The sequence below is a fragment of the Anser cygnoides genome, chromosome 14 (genome assembly GCF_040182565.1).
Source record: "Anser cygnoides isolate HZ-2024a breed goose chromosome 14, Taihu_goose_T2T_genome, whole genome shotgun sequence".
Taxonomy (NCBI): domain Eukaryota; kingdom Metazoa; phylum Chordata; class Aves; order Anseriformes; family Anatidae; genus Anser; species Anser cygnoides.
The window spans coordinates 7,036,538-7,061,544 of NC_089886.1; the positions used below are offsets into that span (position 1 = coordinate 7,036,538).

Below are 25,007 nucleotides of genomic sequence, written 5' to 3' on the forward strand. Positions count from 1 at the left end.
CAGTGGGCAAGAGGTAGGGGAGAACAATAAGAAAACCAAATAAATATATTTCATTAATCTGAAAGAAAAAAAGAAAAAAAAAAAAAAGCCTTTTTCTTCTCCCAGAGTAGTAAATTCTACAACCTGTCTTTTCTAACAGATAAATCCTTTGGCAGGCTAGCTGACCACTCACTTCTTGAAAGTTCATTGACCAGGATTTGTTTTTCCCTACAAACTGTGACTTGGCAAGAAGTAGCCTCTCTAGTGGTGACAGTGCTTAAATGTTAGGGCTGGGTGAATAATTCTTTCCCAAAAATGCCAAGAATTTTTTATTTTCATCCTAGCATTATTTGGAATACATTTTTCTATTATTTTGCTAGCATTCTTGCAAATGACCTGGTATTGATATGACTATTTGTCTCCCTGGATGGAAGCTGCAGGATATCCCCAGCTCAGGGCCTCTCTGTTGCCCATGTGAAAGGTAAGTTCACCCTGTGGTCAGGGAGTGGAACCTCTCTTAGAACTGGGCCTTACTTTGCAGAGGGAAGAGGTTTTTCCGATGCTGGCTGACAAATTCATAAGTAGACAGACTTCATGTTAGCCGCCCAGAGATGTGTTCGTCTGATGAGTGTCTCCTGTTTCTCTCCTGTACCAGGGATTTATGGATATTGATCTGACAAAATTCAGGGAGAGTGGAGCCAATGTAACTGGATTCCAGTTGGTGAATTACACGGATGCTGTTCCTGCCAGGATCATGCAGCAGTGGAGGAATAATGATGCCAGGGAGCACCCTCGTGTGGACTGGAAGAGACCAAAGGCAAGTAATAAAGAAAACCATTTAAGCTAGGGTCCTTCTGGCCCAGATCAAGTTACTCTCACTTCTTCATGATCACACTGAGCTCTTTAATCTCACTCTGAACACCTGTCAGTTAATATAATTGTGAACATTATCTGTTCTAGGTGCCTCAGCATTGTCTGAATGTTACTAGGCAGTACCTGCTGCCTGCTCAGTGCACAAGTTAGTGTGTTCACTCAGTCTTTTCGCTTTTACCTTTCTTAAAGCTGAGGACTAAACATCTCATAATATTCAGGATGGAAAAAAAAAATCCTTATTAACTCCTTAAGCACTGACTTAACCACTTGCTAAATATCCAGTGATAATAAAGCCCTTCCAGATGTTGTTTCTGAACATTTCAAATCAGAGTGTACGATAGAGGGCAAATAAATTTTAATTCCTAATACAGACCAGAAGACTCTGAAGCTGTCAAGGGGCGGGGAGGAGTTGTGTTTTTGTTTGTTTCTTTTTTTTTTTTTTTTCTATCTGACATTTGGAAACAAATACACTTGTGGCAAACACTCCACAATAGAAATGTCAACTTTGGAAATATTTTAAGAAAGCTGAAAACAAATAAATCAGTAGGTGATCACATGAAAACGAATTAACTTCAATGGTTTCTGTTCATACCAGAGTTTTACTTGTTTCTGTACAAGTTTCTGCTTGAATAAACTCATTCTTTGCAGACTTTTTGCACACTGGAGTTTTTTGGCCTCCGTCCATGACCAGGAGGAGTGACTTGTTACTTGGTTTAGCAGATCTGATAGTCTCACATTCACACTGTATAATGTATTCCTTAAAAGTTCATGTCAATGATTCTAATTAAACAGAAAGACTTGGGTAACAGGTGAATGGCTTTTAAGGCAGAGTCCTCTTCAGGGAGAGCAATCTGAAAGCAACTGGGCTAGAAGAGCAAAAGGTAAATTAGGAGCTTCTGCTTAACTTTCCTGTCCTCTAGGAGGGAAGGCATCAACTTTCGCAAGTCACCAAGACAGCAGTGATTACAGGGTGCAACAGGCTGCTGAACTCCAGAGATGAGAGGGTGAAAACAGAGCAAATAATCTGAAAAGCTGCCAAACCACTGTAACACGCCTGAGGTCAACTAAGCCTGATTGGCAATGTGCAACTCTTTCTCTTTCTAGTACACATCAGCCCTTACGTATGACGGCGTCCGGGTGATGGCTGAGGCATTTCAGAACCTGCGGAGGCAGCGGATCGACATCTCCCGTCGCGGCAATGCCGGGGACTGCCTTGCCAATCCCGCCGTGCCCTGGGGACAGGGCATCGACATCCAGAGAGCACTGCAGCAGGTTTGCAACCCAACTGATGCATGTGCCATGGGGACAGTCATAGTAGCCTATGGATGGGGGAAGATGGGCACGTAACAGAAGTGCTCAAACAGCTTGCTTAGGCTGGGAAACTGATCCTTCCACATAAGATCCAGGTCTCCAAACAGTTCAGGGGTGAGCCCATCAAAGTGATTTTTCTGATGTTCTGGGATGGAAAAGCCAAAATATTATCCCATCAGGTCATGGGCCCTATTTTTATCTCCCGCTTCACAAAAGAGGGACCAGCACAGGCCACATTTCCTGAAGCTTCTTCAACTCTCTGTGAACTCTGCTTTAGTTCGAGATTGTGAATTTTGCCTTATGTATTGGCTGACTTCAAAATGTTCTTACAGCCCAGATTATAGCTTGGTTCATACTGTGGCAGTTGGTAAAAGTCTTAATAACAGACATTAAGAAAGTTTATTCCTTAATAATCTGAAAATCTTGCTTTTTCATCCTGCATAAATACTTAGATATTTGAATTAAAAAAAAAAAAACAATATTAAACTTAGTGCAAGAGAAAAAAAATAATAAAATCTTCTCAAAGATTAGAAAGATCAAAAAACTTAGATCAAGATCAAAAACTTAGAAAGGTAGAACAGTTCAAAATTTCATTAAATTTCAAAACTAACCTTTGTTTCTAGCAATTTTTTTTTCAGACACATTCTCTACTTTCTTACTCATAGTCTGTGCTACATTTGTGTCAAAAATAGATGGATTCCATGCAAATACTGCTAGCTCAGTGTTATCCAAATATAGCTTATCCGATCTTCTTTCCTTAACCGTGAAGAAAGCAAGAAGAACAAAATTAATTTGGTTAATTTGCATCATATATACATTTTCCCAAATATTTTGTTTTGATTTAGTTTTGGCTTACTGGTAAACAAAAATTCCTCTAAAACCAAATCTTCTATTTGATTTGACTGCTAGTATTTGATTTATTCCCAAGCCTGTCATTGACTTTCTGTATGACCTTGGGCAAATCATTGTCATAGCTTCTCCAAATTCTTATAATAAAATCAGCCTCCTTGATGCATTAGGGAGATCGGTTACCTAATAAACATGAAATACTTGGAAGACGTCTGATGAGCAATGGGCTCTCAAGCATTTTCCTTTATTGAATTTATGAGAATAGGATATCAAAATTAGTCTTGGCTAGAAAACACAATTTTGTGTGTGTGCTTGAAAATCTCCTCAGAAGTTTCTTCATCTCTTCATTCAATCACTTTCAAAACTCTTAATTTTTCAACTGCGGTGATTTTGAGCAAAGAACGTGAACAGCAATTTGCCAATATTGTTTTTTTACCTTTGAAAAATTATAATTTTCCAAAAGTTTGACCAGTTTAGTTGTGATGGTCAAAATAAAAGGTTACGAAACATACAGTGAAGGAAGGAATCTCCGAGGGAAATTTTAAGTATGAATTTAATAATCATCCAGCATTTAATGCTGTAGCAATAACTCCATTATAGAAAGAGGCAAATGGAAAGAACTTATGATTAGATTGAAGGTTTGAGTTATCCTTTCTGTAAAGACTCACAATTACAGCAATTTTTACTGATATTCACAGTGTTCTTTCTCTTCACCTTCCATTTTCTAATGCCTAAAACACTATGCTCTTTTTAAAAGAAAAAAGTTTCTCTACTTATTTCTACTCAAATGCCTTGAATAAGCTCTTGAATTGCCTCATTCTTGTTTAGTGTAGGAAGGAGTCATGGATGGCAGGAGCAAAAATAAAATGCAATTTGAAACATTCTGCAATTTTCAAATACAGAAATCTAACACATTTTAGCAAAAGGTATGCTTTTATTAACAGGAAATAAGTTATTTTTTTTTTTCAGGAAATGCCCACGGAATATTACTTTAAGCCAATACATAGAGTTTTCAGTTATACTTTGAAAAGACTGAGGTCTAAGTTGTACTTATTATTTAAAAAATATAAAATTATCATTATTTATTATGATGAATTATGATTATTTATTATGATAAAATTATCATAATATTTTTTTAGTAACCAAGTCTAACAAGCAGGTACGTGGTCCCTAACTGCTGCCTAGCCCTGCAGACCAGAGGTCACAGCAGCATCCTTCTCTTCCAGCTCTCCAAGCAGAGAACCACATGCCCATGTCTTGTACACAAATGTGTTTCCATTCTCAATGTCTCCAGCTGATTTTACTGGTACTTAGAACTGTTGAAATCATTCCTCACTGTATTTTATAATGATTCAGAGGGCATAGTATTTTCACTGTACAAAAAGAGAAGAAATATTTGCATCAATGACAAACAGCTACATCTAGCTAAAGACAGAACAGTTTTAGTCAATAAAACAAGTTTAAAAAGGAGCCCTAATAGGGGTCTTAGGATGGTAAATGATAGAAAAGAGATCCCTTTTGCTGTCTCAGTGTTACACAGATACCACAGGATTAAGATTTCATTCCTACAGATAGAAGGAATTGCCTTTAGTACATCTGCCTTTTAGTGCATGTCCAATCACAAAGCATGAACTGTGGCCTGAGCTTCAGGCATGGGAGTGTTTAAGACAATGGTGCTTTTCCAGCACAGCTATCTTTTATGGGCATGTTGTTTCTTGTGAGGAGGGAAAAGCATGTTTCTCCAAATGTCATCAAGTATACCTCTTGACTTGAAGCAGCTTCAGAAAATACTGGCAGATGTTCATTTTCATGACAAACCTTTGTGCTAATAGCTGGAAAACAAACACAGTTTAAGCAGATTAGCAGCTGCTTTTCTCCATAGTGATATATCCTCATTTCTTCACCATCGATCTTTATTCTGAGGCTCTCAAGGCACTTAAAAAGGCAGCTAAATACCTGTTCCCATTTTACATATGGTAAGCTTTCAACTGCAGAGGGTACAGATTTGTCCAAAGCAAGTGAAAAGGCCGAGAACAAACCCTTCCTTCCCACTCCAGTGGTGTGAGTACTCCTCCACGTGGCCTCTGTAGAGAGGCAAACTCACAATCCTTTTCCCATATTCCTGCTCTTTTGCAAAAAGTGAAATACCCACATTGAGAGGAAAAATTAAGGAAGTGGGATGTGATGCCTGAGCAATGCTCTTCAACTTGGCAGTGTCATCAGCAGAGATTTATGATTCAAAGCTTCCTATGCAAATCTCATTTACAGTACTGGATTGTTAGGTTTTATTAGGCTGGTGCAGCATTTGATTGTTAACTGATAGACTCCTCTCTATTAAAAAGCAGCAGCTAGGAGCTATGTCCACAGTTTCGTATTTCCTGCAACTGCAGTTCCTGGTTTGGACTGACAAGTTTTTTCCCATATCCCGATTCCTGGTTAGATTTGGACAACACAAAAAAACACAAAACCTAAGGAGTTCAGAGCTGATTTAGCTCACTGTCACATCCCAAAAGGTGATGGGCTCACACATGTGATCTAGCTCTTATGCAGGAATCTGAGGGATGTGGCAGCATTGTCCATCCTTCCTCCCCTTGTTTCTTGCTGCTGCTGAAACAGTGAAACAAAACATCCCCACCCTGTGGGATGCTGACCGATTTGCTCTCTGATATTTATGTCTTTAAGGTCCGTTTTGAAGGACTGTCTGGCAACGTTCAGTTTAACGAGAAGGGACGCAGGACCAACTACACCCTCCATGTGATTGAGATGAAACACGATGGGATCAGAAAGGTAACAGAGAAAGAGACTTCAGGTCCTGTGTCTGGCACCAGCCCTCTGTTCGAATTATGATGCGGTTAGGTCTCAACAGACATTTCTGCTCGTGAAGCTTGCATGTGGAGTCACCATGAGTGCATTCCTAGCTCTCTGCATGAGGAAAGCCAAGCACAAGGGAGAATTCATGGTGTATTACTGAAAAATACAACATATGGAAGGGGTTATCAAGAGTAAGAAGGGCATCTTAGCTGTGGAGCAGGGATTTCCAGGAAAGGAAAGCTTGGCCCACTCAGTCTTGCTATTGGCAGGGCACATTGGCTCAGGCCCAGCTACACGACTGTCTGTTTTCACTCTCCCGGTTTTCTTTTCCACGGAGTGAGCCAAGACAGAGCTAGGCAGAACCTGTCTGCCCTAACCAGTGCAGGGAAACCCTTTATTTTGACCTTATTTTGCTCTCCTTAAAGTCGCAAGATGTTTACTACTATGTCCTGATTGCTCTGCAGGCATTTCTGCTGTTCTGGGATCTTGGTCCCTTTCTATATCCCAGGCACTGAAAAATTTTACTTTTTTTCAGGGGCATGAAGCTCTTGAAACACTGATGCTTTTGATGATCTAACTTCAAGCACTTTTGTCCCACTGTACATATTATCTATTTGAAGAACAGCGGTATTCCATGGATAAAGGAGAGCTGCTAATTTGGAATGGAGCATTCACTGTAATCCCTCTGCACTGGAATCCCTCCACCCCCCCAAAACAATACTTGTTTAAAACTAGGAAAAACTACAAATAGCGATAGTCCCATACTTACAGTCCCCCCCCTTCACGCTTACACCTGAGAGTAGCCAATGACTCCCACAGTAAATCAGCAGTGTCATGTAAAAAATTTCAAATTCCACATTAAGAAATAAAATAAATTATTCTGAAGACATGCAAAGTGATCTTTCTCCTCTACTTCGTATTCATAAGAGGACAAATGTAGTATTATGTCCAGTATGGGGCTCTGAACTCCAGAAAAAATGTTGGCAGTCCAGAGGGAGTCTAGAGGAGAAGAAATAGAATGGTTAAACGTCTTGATTTTGCTGTATGTTTAGTGACAGAAATAGTATTTGTTTAGAAGACACGTACATGACTGCCAGGATGCACACTGTGTCTTAGATACACCAGGTTAAAAGTGCAAAACAAACATACATGTCTGCACTTATGTTGCCCTAGGGCAGAGCTTTGAAAGCTCTTTCCTCGCACGCCTTTCCTTTTCTCTGCGCAGCAAAGAGCGACGAGAAGCCTGTGTAGATTTTTTCTCCTTCTCCCTAGTTATGATCCCTAATCTGCCATCAGCAGGCTCCTGGTCATACCCTGTGTTCATACCTTTTCCTGTTTAGTGGGATAAGAAATTCCTTTCACTTGACCAAAGCTCAGGAAACTTCATAGATACATGAGGTGATGGAAAACCTCTTACAAAATCAAGCCCTCAGAGAGGATAACCTTAACAACAATTTTCCCATACTCGTTGGTACTCGGCTTTACCTGCAGGCAGTTACAGATCAGCCCAAATCCTAGTTATTAATAATCACAGTTTAACATGAAAATTCTTCCTATGACAACTGTTCCATTTTATTCATAACCCCAAATATTTTGGCATTGGTCAGGGTTGTTTCTTTTTTTCTTCAACTGATGTTCATACTGGAACAGTCCTATGTTCATACAGGCTTTCAGCACCAAGATAGCATTTTGTCACCCTGTCATATCTGGACAGGCAGCAGGCACATTCACCATTAGAAAATTAGTAAGAGGTCACACAGGAGAAATGTGACCTCTTGAAGTAGGGGTAGGGCAGGGAATTGTAATAATCCCCTACTACTGTGTGCCATTTATTTTTATGTGTTTACAAGCACCCTGCTACTGTAGCATATCGTGTACATTATTCTCAGGCTGTAGGCATGGTGGGACAGAGGAAATCCTGGTTCTCCCAGCAAAAGAGATCAAGAATGAGGAGAAGAGATCTCTGGCTGGGTATGAACTTGCAGAGAGAAAGGCCCCTGCTTGAATGATCCTGTTAACATATCTTGGTTAATATTACAAAGAGATACCCATGAGGTGTCCTGGTTTTGTCTTTGGCAGATTGGCTATTGGAATGAAGATGAAAAGTTAGTTCCAGCAGCCATAGATACTCAAACCGGCAATGAGTCCACGAGTCTCCAGAACAGGACTTACATAGTCACAACTATCCTAGTAAGTGCTGTGACTTCTAGCCCAGCTCCCCCTCTCCCTCATCTCCCTGATGTGCTGACTCCCTCTTCCCCCTCGCGTGCCTTCCTTTGTACTGTATCATTTTTATAATAGCAATAACAATAATAACAATAATAATAACAGCACTTACTGTTTCCTGTCGGGTCCATAAAGATATCTGAAAATTGCTGTGGCTAATTAAATAGGTATTAAAAAGCTCTCATGCTTAAGTATAGAAAATACAAAAGATTGTGACAAGATAGTAGAGGCATCAGCATAGGTAAATTAGGAACATTATACCTGTGCTTTGTGTTTAGCCCACAGAATGTGGGCTGTAATTTTTGGAAGGATAAGCTGTATTGTGCAGAGAGGCTGAATCATAGCTTTAAAAACAAATCTCCACTATAATCATGAAGGAACAATAAGTACCCCATAATGTATGGTATCATGTAGTGTGTCATTGTATACACTCACCCTGCAGAAACAGATGAAATTTTACTAACTTGTTTGTTGAACGCTTGCTGTGAATCTACACAGAAGGCACAATACACAAACTGAGTTAAACATCCTTAGGGCTTTTTCCTGTCCGGCAAATTAGTTTCTGCCTGTGCCCACATAGGCAGACATGCCTGTAAAAATTCACAGCTCCAATGCACTAAATATCCCTTACGCAACTACAATGAAAGATTTGTTGCCCAAATCCCCCCAGCTTCTCTGTTGCCCTCGGGTCTGTCACTGCAGAAGCTTCACAAACAGTTTCTGCATAAAAAATAGAAAATGCCAGAATAAAAATCACCCTTCGTACTTGCTAAATGGATCCTCTGTGTGTTGACTGTGCCCTTTGGTACAGGAATACAAAGTTAGGGCTTTGCAAGAGGGCCAGAAGCTGCACACCATGCTCTAGTCTGAGTCCCTGAGATGTATCTCTAGAATGGTGGAGCGTGGCTCAATATTAGTTTTCTCTGTGCCAGGAAGACCCATATGTGATGCTCAAGAAAAATGCCAACCAGTTTGAAGGCAACGAGAGGTATGAAGGCTACTGTGTGGAGCTTGCCGCTGAGATTGCAAAGCATGTTGGCTACCACTACAGGCTGGAGATTGTCAGAGACGGGAAGTACGGAGCCCGGGACCCCGACACCAAAACATGGAACGGCATGGTGGGAGAACTCGTATATGGGGTGAGTGTCCCACCTTGTCCGCTGTCTTTAGGTCTTGTATTGAGAACACATTCAAGCCCTAGGGTAAAAAGGAGCCCTGCTTTCTGTCAGCCTGTGCTGTGTTAAGGACTGCAGCTCTGATAATGCAAATAATCAGTCCAAATAAAATGTTTTAATTTAGAGTGGGACAGCATATTTTATGCCCATATCAAAATGTTTTCTTTCAACAGTTCCAGGAAGATTTTCTTTTTTTTTTTTTTCTGGAAGAACAAGTATTGAAAGGTCAATCTTTCTCATGGGTGGAATCTCCAAATTTTACTATATTTTATATTTGCATGATAAAGGCAGGATAAAGGAAGGATAAGATTTCAAAAACTCAGTATATGACTGGTGTACAGTAGGACTTGACCATTTTCTGTCTAGTCACTCATTTCCATCTGCTCGGATATATCCCTGCACCCTACACTTCTAAATCTGATTCGCTCCAATAGTTCCCATCTGTGGAGCTTCAAGTAATTCTTCAGAGGGGTCTAATTTACCCTTGATGGTGTAGGGAGCATCAGTGCCCAAGTCTATGTGTTACCATGCCAGAGTGAAAGATGATCTGTCCCCTGCCAGGAGCTCTACGGGATGTGCCAACAACCATTGCAATGCGTTTCCCTTTCCATTTTCAAGACTGATTATAAAATAAGTGGAGAGTGCACGTCAGTGTCACTGGAACTTTTTTCTTCTTCTCCTGCATCAGTTATGCAATCAAAAAACAGTTTCTGATGGAAGTAAACATCCTGGCATCTTTTTTCAGGTGATTGGCCTTTCCTTGCCTCTTTTGATGTCTGGATGATAAGACCCTTTTAGCAAAAGTCATCTACATCAGACTGTGACATCACACAAGAGCTAGGTGGCTGGAAAAGAAAACACTGTGATTTCAAAACAGAGCTGGTGGTCAGTAGTGACAAAATGGAAATAATCCACCAATATTATGGGCTGTTTCTTTTTAACATTTCTCTTGCAATTGGTTTTGTCTGATTACTTCTCAGATAGTGGGGTTAAACAGAGATCAAAGGCAAATAAGCTGGAGTTAGTAGATATATTTTATCACCAGAATGCAAGTATCTTTTCTTCTTCTCTATCTCTTCTTTTCAGAGAGCTGATGTGGCTGTGGCACCACTAACCATCACTCTGGTTCGAGAAGAAGTTATAGACTTTTCCAAACCATTTATGAGTTTAGGTATCTCTATCATGATAAAAAAACCTCAGAAGTCCAAACCAGGAGTGTTTTCCTTTCTGGATCCTTTGGCCTACGAAATATGGATGTGCATTGTTTTTGCTTACATTGGAGTGAGTGTTGTCCTCTTCTTGGTGAGCCGCTTCAGCCCTTACGAGTGGCACACAGAGGAATTTGAGGAAGGAAGGGACCAGCCAGCCAATGATCAGACGAATGAGTTTGGGATATTCAACAGTCTCTGGTTCTCCCTGGGAGCTTTCATGCAGCAAGGATGTGATATTTCTCCAAGGTGGGTTATCTTCTTCAGTGAACCTCCTTCTAGTTCATGAGATTTAATCTTTCTGTATTCTTTGGAAATGAACAGGTTCTTTGACCTTCTTTCCTGAAGCATAGTATAGTCTTCAGAATCAGTTTGTGATTCAGAAAGTATCCAAGGGTTCACAGGTCTCTCAGCCATGAACTTGGGACCTCAAACTTGGGACCATAAAAATACCATTCTAAATTTATGCTGGGGAGTTCTCTTGAGGGAATTTACAAAAATGCAAACACAATTTTCTAAAGCCACCGATTTGCAATCCATTTTTTTCAGTCATTTATTGTGTTGCTATTAGAAAAAGGTCATTCTAACATTTTAGGGAAGCTATAAAATTGTAGTAAAGTAGGGAGAAATAATGTAGTAGGTGCCCAGTAAAAGGTTTTAAAGTCTGTGCCAAACATTACGGAGCGCACTGTGTGGCTTTAAGTATTATTGGCCTTTAGAAAGGTCAGAGAAGTACAGAGTTTTCCTTTTGGTTCCCATTGCAGTCAATAGTTCTGCTGCTTGAACGTTCAATAGGACCAAAGTCTAAAAGGGTTCCTAAAAGGGTTTCTGGTGGGGAGTCATTTATTCTCTGTATTAATTAAAGACTGTTGAGATTATTTTAGGTAATTTTCCTTGGAAAAGATAACACAATATAAGGGGGCTGAAAAAATGCATGAAATGCAGAAGGTGTAAATCTGTGACACAGACAAAAACAGAGATCTGTTTGTAAATAAGGTTTGGAAATACCTCCTTCCTTTTTGAGAGTTCTGTTCCCACAAGTTTTATGGTAGAGATTTTGTCCATTACAGGAGCCCATTATACACATAACCTTCATGCTTTGTTCATACAGAGGCAAAAAGATAAGAAAAAGAATTAAAAACATAGGAACTAAATAGTTGTAAGCATTTTGTTATTTATTTGCCCAGGTTGTGTACCCAGTAAGTAATGTCTGCGATGGCTATGGGGATTTTCTTGTGATATGCGTATATTCATATGAGGCAGGACCACAGGTGAGCCTGGGATAACACTTTTGACACTTCCTGTGTTTTATCAGGGGCAGAGGTACTTAGGATTTGTGAGACTGGACAAGGGATAACAAGCTGTGGCTTTGTGTGCAGATCGCATGTACCTGTCACTCCCAGGAGGGCTGCTGGGGCATTGGAGGGAGAGCATGGGGACGGTCAAGCACCAAACTGAACGATTGCTGTCATTCTTCCTCCCGTGGCTCTGAGGCACAGTGTATGTCTGCACCGCTCACACACCTGAGGTTCACATGCAACCTCATCGGGCCAGGAAAGTTGCCTGTCACAGTTCAGACTAAGAAAAATTTTAGCCTGGTTTGACTGAAAACAGAGGTACTGCCAGTCACAAGAATGAATCTACAGGCAATATATGCATTTTCTGCATTCGCATGCTATGGTGACATCAGAAGTGATGTTCTGATAAAAGCAGATGGCAAAGACGCCTTTTGTTTTCTTCCCCCCCTCCGTTTTTTTTTCTGCTTTGTTTTCCTTCTCTCCAAAGGAAATTTGAACAGAGAGATGTGTTGCGGGTGAATGCAGTCGATAGGAGTTAATTTCCCAGATGCTGAGATGGCATCAAAACTCGGGGGAGGAGAAGTAGGCACGACTGTCAGCAAGTGGAGATAACAGTGTGCAGCTCAGCGCAGCTCCCACAGGATGGCGGGGGGAGGCCAGGCACCAGCTTGTTGACCATCGGATGCCAATTTATCCAAATATTAATGAGCTTGTGGTAGCGGGGAAATAAGGGCTTGCGGGGCATTTTGATAGTGACAGCTTTTATGATTATGTTTTATCATCTGATCATTGATTAGTAGGAGTGTAGCAGGAGCACTCACAAAGTCTTCCCTGCAGAGGGAATTTCAACTTTATTGCTGTCTTGTAACGCAGCCCCATGTGTTAGGATCAGGCTATTGCCATTGTTTTTATCATTGCTGTTTTTATCATCATTATTCCTCTTATTTAGCAAAGAAAATGTCTTCCTTTGGGGAGTTTTCTATAGCCAGTTTCAGCTCCAAAGAGGAGAGTATATAGGTGAAAAGCTGAGGCTTTGTGGAACAGCAAATTCTGAAATATCTTTAATAAAAAAGTATCAGGGAAAATCGGTGATTTTGATCCAAATAACAAGATTTGCTCTAGCTAAACAACATGCTTTGAATCACCATTTCAAAGTGTTGTTTTGTTTTGCTTTGAAACTGGAAATGCAAAGGATTGTGTCATTATTATTTTCATGTCGTTTTGATCATCTTGATAACGAAAATTCTAGTGTCATTGGAATCTATACTTTAGCATGGAGCAGAAGAGCACTTTCTGACTACAAATACTTGCAAGAAGAGAGAATTTGAAAACCGAAGTATGGGAATTATTATAACTCCCTGTACTCTGAGTACTGCTCCTTGTGATGGTTGCAGGTGGAGAGGAATATTTCTGTGAAATGTGAAAGCAAGGAGGAAGCAGGAGGGTGAGAATTTCCGTAGGATGTTGTTGTACAGAAAGGCTCCGAGTGCGCTCCATCTTTCACATGTATTTTTCACACGAACCTGGTGCAGGATTTCTGTGACACATCACTTAGAAATGAGTACTTGGTAGAACGACATGGTGGGCAGGTGGAGATCTGCTCTGTTCCAATATATTTCCTATACGGTTGCTTCTAAACTTATCACTATAATCTCTCAGCATCTCCCCAGTAATGTATTAATCAACATAAATAGCTTCTGTTATACATCTGTTCTGTCATTCTCTCCCCAGCAGAAAGGAGCAAGTGCAGGGGTGTATTTTGTTTTTGTAGAGGTTTTGGTTTGTTTATTTCAGTTTTGTTTTGGGAAGGAGTAGGGGAAATTTGTCTGGAGGTTTTTTTTGCAGAGCATATTTTTTTTCAAGTGCATATGCCACTATGTATTTGTCATAAAAAAAAAAAAGGAAGATCAAAACCGCAAGACACATCGCTCAGCACAGCAGGTGGTGAGGTTTGCAGCAACTCCTTGCTCTTGTAAAAGTGCGTTCCTCAGTCTCAGACCAGTCCCCGGGGAACTTCAGTCCCTCACTGAGACCAAAATTTGCTTTTGAAGGAAAACTGTGTCCTTTTTAAGGACAGACTTACTAGCCAGAACTTTAATTAGCCTTTTAAGTATGCTCGTCACAAACTGCCAAGCACTTCGAAGATATGTTGTGAATTTGATGACCTGTGGATAGCCAAGACAGAGCATACCTATGGGTTATATGCTCATAGTCTCTTTTGCAGAGTGAAGTTTCTGAGGGAGAGGTCGACTGGTGTCCCTTAAGCTCTGAAGCTTTTACGTCTAAGTGTAGTCTAAATGAGCATGACAAAGCCCATACAGCGACCGGTCGTGGAAGGTCCCAGCCATAGCTGATGGCAGTCTGTGTTGTGACTTTGGAGGCTGCAACATGAACATGGGCAAGGAACCCACCCCAATGAGTCCAAAAAGAGCCTGGGAACTCTGAAGTTTCCCACTGGAGTGTGCGATCCCCCTTCTGTACCAGCACTTGACTGGTGATGTGGTTCAGTCATTACAACACAGAGTAAATTGTCCTATTTGAGGTGAGATGGTCCCTGTAATTGCCCTTAGAAATCTTTGTCTTCAAAGTATTGACTGAAACACAGCAGAATGGGGGAAAAGCAACATTTTGGAGTTGTGAGTGGTTTCACATATACAGTAGCAGGCAGAAATCAGTGAAGTCTGAAACGGGCTATAAACCATTAGTCTGTGCGAAGTGCCACCTTAACTTCAGAAAACAGACATGAAATTGCAAAAGCACTCATTAAATGTGAAATACAGACCCAGAAAGGAGATTCTCAGAGCAAGCGTCAGAGGTAATAAATAACCCGCGGCCAATAGCAAGAGCCTGCAGCAAGAGAAATGTGAAGTAAATATGACTCATATTGTACCATTTTTCAGAAATGTAATTTGATAAATTGTGTTCAGAGCTTAAAATAACCCTGGTGCATAGCAGCTGTGGAGAGTGGGACCTCACTAACATCCAGTCCACTGCTGCCTTTCCTCGCTCAGGACAGACCTGGGAGCACTGGGGAGGAGACTGGGGTGACATCTGGGCTTCCAGACCTCCTCTGCAGCAGAAAGAGGCATTGAATTTTTCACCTGCCCCATCATTTCCTCCAGAATGAATTATTTGATTGTAGTGAAACGGATAAAAAAAGCAGTGAGCAAAATATATATTTCTGCTCTCAGCTTCCAAGCTTGATCTTCTATTTTTTGTTATCTCAAAATGCATTGCTTCATATGGCTTGAGCCCAAAAGAGACTTCCTGTATATTAAAGACTATCAAATTTAATCCAGTTACCCTTTCTTTAACTCAGAAAACTTATGTTTGACTAAAGTTAAATGCATTTGGTTAAAATATATCTTCCGGAAAGGCATTTGTTCTTCCTTTGAAGATACCATGAGATGGAAAGTGCACAGTTTTGACCAAGTGACTATAGAAGTCTTGTCCCCAGTGGAGTTTGACAGATAAATATCACACAGTGTCACCCAGCAAATAGAGCCATTCTTTGTGCCATGTTAGAAGAAAATTAAACAGACATTTCCAAAAATAAAAGGGCTTCATGAGAATATTCTTTATATTGTGCTGTGGGAATGAAACGTGTATATTTTAGATTCCTTTCACAACATAACACGAGTAGAAGGGATATGTGTAGTTGTGTCATGACACAATAAGGTGTCGTGTCACGATACCTGCTTGAAAATGCTCATTATAATTGCTCATTATATTGAAAACAGAGCTGGAGTTACCCTGGTCAACCTAAGTTGGAAGGGAAGAGAAAAATGAAGCTTTCATCACAGCCTGGGGCTGGGAGAGAGCCAGACTTGCGAGGGGGCATTTTGAGAGCACCAGCAGGGATGCAGGAGCAGGAGGAATTTCTGTGCTGGCTGATCCCTGCAAGGTGGGTGTTTACTGTGCGCAAGGAGACAAGGTGCAGGATGTGATCCACCCTTCAGCTGCCTGGAGATAAGAGTGAAATGAGACCTAAGTTGTCTGCAGAGCCCAGACCTGGAGCCGGCGCAGGGTGCGGAGGGAACGTGCTGCTTAGGGTTGTCTGCTGGCAGGGGTGATGAATGAGAGCGCTCGGGGGTGGGAAGGAGAGATACAAATGCTGGCTGCTATCCAGTCAATAGATACCATCTATTATTTATACGTATCTTGTGGACATCGTTATTTGTTTTTAGTGACAAGGAAACACTGCACTCTGGCTGATCTATAGCAGTGTGCAGCCAGGCTTACATTTCACTGCAGCTTCTTCTGCAGGCACTGTGGTGCTCTCAGTCATAGCGGGATGTCTGTGGAAGAGCAAATGCAGTATTTATTATGTACCTGTAATTAATGCTGAACACTTTCCTCTGGTATTTTTCCTGTTTATTTACATTTCTTTTTAGATCAATTGAAAAAAATCACAGGAGACTTCAGCCACAGAGCTGGTGGAAATAACAGTAAAATTGCACTACAAGTTGTTGATGTTTTTTTCTAATCTATCCTCTGGAGATTTTGAAAAATAGCAGCACTTTCAAATTTCATCAAGATGTTCCTAGTACTGAAGGATTTTATTCAGTTCTAGAGAAGATCTAAATCAGAAATTGGTTAGGACAAATAGTCTTTTCTTTTTTTGGTGAGAGGTTTCATTTGGATTGTTTCAAGGGAATTATTTCTGTTCTGTTCTTTGTTAACTAACTTTCGCGGTGTAGTTATTTTGTTAAAAATGAGAATTAGGGAAATGAGAACCAAGGGCATTTAGCAGTTAAAAGGATTTTAATTCCTTCCTGAAATGAAGATCAGGTCTGGGTGTTTATTTGGCAACTCTTTTCAGATTCAGTAGGCATCTTCCCTGACACCCTAAGCATCTGCCTGCCTTTTTGGCCTGATGCACACTTCTGATGCCATCTTTGCAATACCCATTATAACCTTAAACAAGATGTTACATGTCCTGGAGAGAGTCCCTGGAGAGCTGTGTAAACTCTCCCAAAACAGGAGTCCTACAAGCAAACAGGAAGGGTTTGCGCTTTTTTTTTTTTTTTTTTCAATTTATTTTGCCTTGCACCTTTTACATGGGAAGGTCTAGGGGCTGACACTTTTTCAGATGTGATCCTATGTGGGCAGAAAAAGGAGGAGGTGAGCATTGCTGGTACCATTCCCGGCAGGCAGGCAGCGTCAGCAGGAGCAGAGGTCAGTGGCAGGGCTTGCTAAAGCCTCTCTGGAGACATGGGAGATGATGATTTTATTGCTTGCTTCTACAAGCCAGGTTGCTCACCGCCAGTTGGATTCACTGTGCAGTCTCAAAGCAAAGGGTACATTTTTCAAAGAAGGAAGTGGCAGTTTGTCCTTTCCTTGGGGAGCACAAGCAATTTGCAGCTCATGCTGGGGCTGCCTTGGGGACAAGGTTGGTTTAGCATCCCTCCTATTCCTGCCCCAATGTGGGGTGAATCTGGAAGACTTGGAGGCTTGTCCATGGAGACAAAACTCAGGACCATTTATTTTTGGCAGTTTTCTTGAACTGGTGGGCTAATGTTGGTCTTTAAGAATAAAAGTAAAAAAATTAGGATTTCAATTTCTGGAGAAGCCTTCTTTCCTTTTAAAAGTGTATCAAATGATTTTGCAATTATCTCTACCTGGCAGAGTTAATTATGTCCAGGGAGAGGAAATTCAGGTCACAGGGTAAGAGCAGTATTTGCAAATCACCAGAACTGATGACCACACTTATTTCTGAAATGTACTTAACCAGGGAAAGTGACTCACCAGAGGAGCAGCTTGACAAATTGCACAATATATATCTAAACAGGCCCCTTCGGAGCTTGCGCAATTCCATGGCAACCAAAATGTGGCAGCCAGGGGAAAATGGAAATTCTTTCAAAATAGTCATCCTTGCTATCCTCTATTTCATTTGGGAAAATGCTGAAGGATACAGAGGTCTCAGAAGAAAGAAATGCTTAAGTAACAGAATATTGTTGGTAAAATGCAATTTCATCTGTAAAAGAAAAAATGAATCTCTTGGATTTCCACGCTCCACCATCTGAGAATTTCTAAATGCAGCAGAGGAAATGAATGTTTCCTCCAATGATCTGTAAGGCAGTACCTTGGGATGGTCTCACTCTCAGACACATCTAGTTGCTCTTGCACGACTCTCACTTCAAGCTTCTGCCATTGAGGTTGCTGGGGGACAGCAAGAAAATGGCTGAAAGTCTCCTCAGTGAGTGACAGATTTACTAATCTTTCCACCAGCTGTATTTGAAATGAAAAGTCAAACACTTGACTCAAAAGCAGACTTATTAAGCTAAAAATGTATTTGCCATCTCTTTTTTTAGGACTAAATAAATGTTTCTGATATTTTCTACTGAGAACAAAAGAAAAAATAGTGGGGAAACAAGTGCACTGGCATTTTTTTCAATCTATTGGGAAATGTTATTAGAACATCTCTGATGTGGAAATAGCATGTGCTACTTGTGTGTCAAGTGCTGCGCACTGACTCGGGATCGTGAGTGCTGCTATCATTTATATGGGTGCTTGAGATTCATAGCCTTCTCCGTGACTCCAGCAGGAGACCCTCAGAGCCTCCAAGGACTCCTATTACGCTGTGCTCCCACTTGCTGATTTTCAATCAATAATAGAAACACGCTTTCTCTTTTCATTTTCTTCCCTCTTCATAACCTGTTATCCCCGAGCAGTCGGCTCAGCTGGGGCCTGACATTCTGCAAGCTGCAGTCAAGACTGTGCATGGTTGCGTCTTCCTCATAGCTAGGTAGATTTCCAAGTGTTTTTGTGAAAGGATAAAGGCTGTGAGGAGCTCAGTGACCTCCATCTACCTGAAGTGGTGGCCTTTGCAAAGCTGCCTGTAACACCCCGCTTTAATGTTGGCACTCAGGAAAAATGTTGTAGCCAAGATGGGAAGCCCTGAGTGTGTTTTCACAGGGAAACCCTGTGATGAGTTTAAATAACTCATCCATATGCTGTACATAACTTTTGTCAGCACTAAGATATCATCTGCACACTGTCTGGATACAGTCAAATAAGCATTGTACTCCTCGACTGAAATTGTTCTGGCTCACACCACACAGAGCATCTACAGCAGCTCCTTGCTGGGTTAACTCCCTGGAGCTGGCCAAAACCTCTTGGCCTTCAACTGGAAGGCTCAGAGTAGTTACCGTATTCCACTGGCACTTGGGATTTTTGCACTAGTTTGCTTTTGTCCCAGATTTCATCCCAACTACCTATCCTGGTAACTAGGGAAGCACCATACGCCCTTTTTGCAATAAGTTCAGGAATGTGTGTATACAGCAAACCATGTTCATTGCAACATCCCAAACAGTGAGCAAGCGAGGACAAATTTATAGAAGTACAAAAGAAGTGCTGTTTTGTTCATTGTGAAGGGCTTGATGAAACTCAGTAATTGGAAAACGCAATATAATTTCCAGAGAAAAAAGAGACAGAAGTAGAAAGGAGAATTAAGGTTTAATTAAAGCCACATGGAGTTGACCTGGATGGAAATATTCTATAAAATACTTTTTGCTCAGTTGTTGAACAAATGTTCTCAGGAGAGGACGACAGGGTTTTACACGAGCTCCCTGCTGAGGCTGGGAGTGCTGCATGCCAGGATGGAGGTGAATTGTAAAGATGGGAAGAGTTTAAAACAAGTAGGCATATTCTGAAAATTTACCCACATGCAAACAGACCAGGAACAACACAGTCTCTGGGTTCACAAACTGTTTGGGCACATATGCAATTTAAATATTAAGAAAAAATCAAAAGCATCCCTCTGTGAAAGCTGCTGCTTTGCTTTCTATCAGTGAAGTTTCTTCTCAGAAGGTCTTGCTCCTGGTGCTAAGGTATCTGGGCTTTGTTGAGCAAACAGGGTTACACAGAGTTCCCTCACCTCGCCCTCTCATCTTCCTTCATTCTGTTATTTTCTCTGTTTCAGGCAAAAGCTCCAGCCAAGCAAATATCTCACCAGGGCAATTTGAGTTTGTTCTGGTCCAGCACAAAGGTTTCTTAGTCATTAACATTTTCACAACTGTCCTGCGTGGAATAAGCCTAAATTGCTTTGTTTTCTCTAGGGATCAATGAATGTACTAGCAGGTCAAGATCTTGAGATGAGATTGTGCTGTTTGGAGTGATGAGATGCTAAACGTCTCATTGGGACTACTCTGCCATCCGAGACGCCAGTGTGGCACAACCAGCAGGTGCTGGGGAAATGTGGGTCATACTAACAAAAAGCTTTTTTTGACAAAAAAAAAAAAAAAAAAAAAAAAAAGCTTTTCTGTGCTTGGACAGAGTCTGGGGTTGAAGTAGGCACGTCTGAGGTCCTCCATAATGGTCTTTCTTCCATTTTCACGTGGACTAAAGAAACTGAGTGACAGCCAGGTGTCACCTAACCCAAACCATCAGATAGAAGGGAAGGAGGCATACAACGCATGTATGCACCTCTTTCTGTAAGCATTAACATACTTTAAGGCATTCAATCAATTTAATGAAACCATCCAGTAGTTCTCATTAATGCCTATGCAGAAGAGTTGCCGCTTACCCTTAGATCCAAAGGCTAAGCAGCAATAATCCGGTCATGGTAATGATAACTAACTACTTTGATCTTCAGATAAAAGAGCCTATAAAAGTGAAAAAGTGTAACATCACCGTTATTCGAACAAACTCAAAGCATGTTATATACACTAATGAATTCTCCTAGTGAAGTCTTATGAGATGTAATAGAAGGCAAATATGTGAACAGAAGAGCAGAGAGGAAGAGAAGAGGAGTCCTTGTATTGTAAAAGGAAAAGCATCAAGAACAGTGATCCTGCATGTGTCCTGCACTGTGAGATGTGAAGAGGGGGGGTCACAAGGGCCCAGCTGTAGGAGTCGAGCACCCGGAATGCTCTCCCATAGGAAGAATTTTCTCCTCTCTTGCTTCTTGAAGCTCTCATAAGAGAAGCAAGATCTTAAGCTGCAGAGAGGCAGACTGAGGCAGGGGCCAGCTTTTCATCTCAGCAGTGTTTCTGAAGCCTTTGGAGAAAAAAAAAGTCACCAAATGGATGTTAGCAGGTAAAAGAGAGCCAGCAGAAACACTCTCTGCTTCTTAGTGTGGGAGTTTTAACATTGAAAGACAGGTATTCCTGTGCTCATAAGGCTCTCCCAAAAGGCACTGGCTGGGAAGAGAGACCATACTCGTTCCCTACCACTTCTACAAGGAATATGGTATGCCCTTGTAGAAAAAAAGAAAGGCTAAACATTGAAAATTGAGAAAATTTCTCATCTACTATCCTGGCCAGGTATCCCATTTTAGATCAGAAATTAAGAGAGAGAAAAGGAAGGGAATATTTGGGAATATTGCTCAGACTAAAACCTTCCACTGCAGAAAATACTCTCCTTGGAGAAAAAGTCTTTCTCTTCTCAGACTGGGAAATCTGAGCCAAAGACAGACCAAAAAAAAAAAATAGTAACATTGGCCAGAAGTCTCAGGAATGGAGCTCTAAACTGTGAGCATATATAGATGACTAAAGAAAGATTTTGGAAAAATGAAGAACGGTAATATATAATCCAAAATACTAAATCTTTGTAAGAAAAAAAGAAAACAGCCTTTTCATCGAGCGGACTTTGTAGAAGAAGCTGAGGGAGGGCATATGAAATCTAGAAACACAGCAAAGGACATGGGCACAATAGGCCATTGTTTAAAAAGAAGGATGGCTGCTGTTAAATTCAGGGCCACCTGAGGTTGAGGAAGTTCCTTAGTAATGAATCTCCTGGGGCTCTCCAGTGAGTGCTTCTGACAAAATTTTATGCTTGTCACCTTGTGAATTTTTCTCAGCAAAGCTAACATATGTCACCAAAGTGAGAAAAATACGTGAAGAGCCTTTTTTACAGTGAAATTTTTGCTCAAAGGCATGATGAAAGTTGCTTTTTCCTTGTAGCAAAAGCTGGCAAAACTGCAAACAGGGATGACTTTGCCTTTCACCAGAGCTGCCGAGCAGCCCAAAGTAACTACGTGTTTCTCAGCAAGCTTCTGTCTAAACATTAATCCCTTAAACTACCCTGGTTTGCAATGTGGCGAGGCACATTGTGCCGATACTTAAGAGGATCACAGTCTATTTCTTTGGGTCTATCTGTTCTGCCTTTCAACCTACTCCTATATTTTCTCAGTGTTTCACCTCATCCCTCTGTTCTAGCTCTTTTCTATACTTTTTTTAGCAGCCTTCTGGAAGAGCTGGGTGCATTATCCTGCAGTTTGGGGAATAGGGATCTCAACTCAGCAGCCGGTTCTGACTGCTCAGGGATGGCAGCTCCCTCAAGCAAAGAACAGAGCTCAGTTCTGCAGTTCTGCTTTGTGGGAGTGTTTTTGTAGTATGTGGGGCTTGCTGAAGTCTAGGGGGGCTGCTTGCCCATTTCAGTCCATGCTTGTGTGACACCTTACTTTGCTGGTTGAGCAGGTGAGTTTTGCTGGTTGAGTTTCGGCAGGCTGCATTGCTCAGCCATTGAAGGCCATAGGAGGGCACAACCTGCAGACTGCTCTTGAGCCTGTAAATTAGCTGCTGCTTAGCTGGGCCCACCTAGCGCTGCCTCTGCATGCTGGGACTGAGTGTTTCAGGAAGGAGAAATGGGCACAGAAGAATGTCAGAGCCACATTCCACCTGCTGACCAATGCTTCAGACCACCCACCCAGGTGAAGTTCATAAATGTGATTCAACCTTTTCTTCCACAGCTGGGAACTGAATTAGAGACATGAAACAAGCTACTCTGGATCCCATAAAGTGCCAGGGCTTCCCAAGGAACAGAAGAAGAGCTCTTGGCTGCTAGTCCTCTGCTTAGGTCACTAGGTACCTCTCGCCTGTCAAAATGCTAAGTGAACCTTTTGAAAACAGCACGTAGCTGCTCTATGTAGTCATGCTGGTACTTTGCAGCTGTCCTAGCTCCGATAACTGGAGAACCACAAATGGCAAGATACTTTTCTGTCTAAGCAGGAATACTCATTTTAGAAAGAGGTTTTGACCATTAAAGGGAAATTGCAGAAAAAATGCCAACATAGTATGCAAAAGAAGAGATGAAATGGTCCAAGACCATTAGCTTAGATGGAAAGAAACAATAAATAAACTGTGACTTATAATTAAAGCCTCATATGGATATATGCTCCCATTTGAATACTCTGCATATTTTCAGGCAATATGTTCAGTTGTTGCAATATTTACCCAGCAAGTGACCTTAAGGCCCCTTTGTAAAATGGCTTCTGCTGAGATTCTGCAATCTATATTGCTTCCTTCTAGCATGTTGGTTTTGGGGGTCGGATGAGCTGGCATGGTTTGCATTAAAGCATGAGGAAGGGCAGATCTCCAGCCCACACAGAAAAGTTAAGCAGCTCTCAAGTTTTTTCCTTTTTTTCCTTTTTTTTTTGTTTGTTTGTTTGTTTTTATGTTAGAAATTAGACAAACAGGAGAGATACAGCATGGGATTCCCAGTACCTGCATACCTTCAGCTGCCTTACCCATTCTCACTGGTTAAAGTTACTCATAGAGAATTAAAATTTTCAGCTATTACCTCTGCAGAGAAGTTGAGGTGAGCTGAGGAAGGAATAGTTGATTCGTAGTGCTGTTTGTAAGTGCTCTCTGGACACTCAGTGATAAAGCCCAGACTCTTGTACCAGGTGGTAGGATTCAATAATGAGTAAATGTAAGCTAACAAGGGCAAGAAAAATTAATAATACAGCACAGATAGAGAAACGTGCATTATAATCACTCCAATTTCATGACAAACAGTTGGTAGCTCATTCAGATCTCTGTAGCACAGCAGATCGTAAGAGGATAAGAGTTTTGCAGCATTTATGTGATGAATGCACCAAGAGCTGTTCCCAGCTCCATATCCCCGCAGTAAGTTCACATGTCCATGGCTATTCACAGACTTCTCAAGTAAATCTGGCGTTCGTGTCAGGGTCAGAGATAAAACGGTGAGACCAGTCATTCTAGATGGTACGTGACATGCAGAAAAAGCTCAGCTCATTTACATTGATGGAGCTTAATGCTGAAAAATTGTTTAAAATAAGAACAGAACGGGAGCAAAATATTTTCAGCTAATCCACTACCGAGTCAGCCCTCAGACAGAGCCATGAAATTATCTACAGTCAGTATCAAATTAGCAAAGTAGTGTTGGAGATCAGAGGATCTGTGTGGGTAGAAGACCAAAAGTGGATTTGACCCACAATCAACAGAACAAGCATACAGGAGCTTTTCTTTCCACAGTTTTGCATAAATTCATTCAGTGACAAATATGTCAGTTAACTAAGTGAGCCTTTATTAGAATAGAATTTAACAGCAAATCTGGGAAATCCTCCCAAAGCAACTATGGCTTTAGAATCCCAGATTTGCGTTTCTAATTAAAATGCTGTCAGTTTAGGTGTAATTCTCCATAAGAAATGGATTTGGTAAGGGGGAGGGGAGATGTGGGAGAGAACCGAGATGCTGCTCGAACAGTTTTCCGATGACATTTACTTTGTATATTTTTTGATAATAGTGTTAATGTTTTTGTAAAAATGTATGATGCTTCTTCTAATAAGATGGCAAAGCAGAGGAAAACTCTTGTCAGTTTTTCATACCTTGTTCAAGGGATAAGATCAAAGAGCAAATTGTTTGATCAAGGATTGTATTTTGTTTTAAGAAATAAGAGATTATAGCTGCATGATTTTCTTTTTTTTCTGTGAAGAATCCATCAATGCTAAGGCTAAAACATTACAAAACAATCACTGCATGGGAACAAAGGGAACTCACAATTGTTTTCTGCTTTCTACTGGCAAAATGCAGTTGCTTTTGTAAGGAGTGGGAAAAAAAAGTGTTGCCTAAGTGAGAAAATCAAAATGATTAATTTCAGCTGGGTCATTTGCAGTATTTCCATTAGACAGATATAAAATAATACATTCCAGAATTACCTTTTAAATGATATGTGTGGTAGGTAAGACTTTAATGTATTATAAAAGCTGAAAGAAGAGTATTTGTAATGAGAAAGCAGAAACAAAATTGTTTACTATGTCAAAATTATACCTTTTAGCCCTTCAGAAATGAAACAGTAAGTAATAGAAAAATGAAAGCTTGGATGGACCCAAGCCAATCATTTTCAGAATGCTACTTTTAGAGGACTTTTGTGCCCATTAGCTTTTCATTCTAATTGTGAATATTAAGGTTTAATTTACAATTTCAGAATTCTCCAAGGCACTGAAATTCTGGTTCCCAACCAGCTGTAATTTTAAGTAGAATATGCACCACGGGTAACGAGGGCAGGGTATTTACTACCTACTTCTGCAA

General features: G+C 40.9%; 1 protein-coding gene across 7 annotated transcripts in view; it reads left to right on the top strand.

Moving 5' to 3' along the window:
• Positions 1–25,007, top strand: part of GRIA1 (glutamate ionotropic receptor AMPA type subunit 1) — a 187,694-nt gene that overhangs the window by 139,745 nt on the left and 22,942 nt on the right. For all 7 annotated transcript variants that reach the window (XR_010834958.1, XM_013176000.3, XM_067005527.1 and 4 more), the window contains 6 exons: positions 635–796; positions 1,957–2,124; positions 5,695–5,799; positions 7,903–8,013; positions 8,982–9,188; positions 10,311–10,681. Coding sequence is in view for 6 of the 7 variants with exons in the window: in XM_013176000.3 (XP_013031454.3) it covers positions 635–796; positions 1,957–2,124; positions 5,695–5,799; positions 7,903–8,013; positions 8,982–9,188; positions 10,311–10,681 (1,124 nt within the window). In the remaining variant the exon portion in view is untranslated. The remainder of the gene's footprint in view (positions 1–634; positions 797–1,956; positions 2,125–5,694; positions 5,800–7,902; positions 8,014–8,981; positions 9,189–10,310; positions 10,682–25,007) is intronic.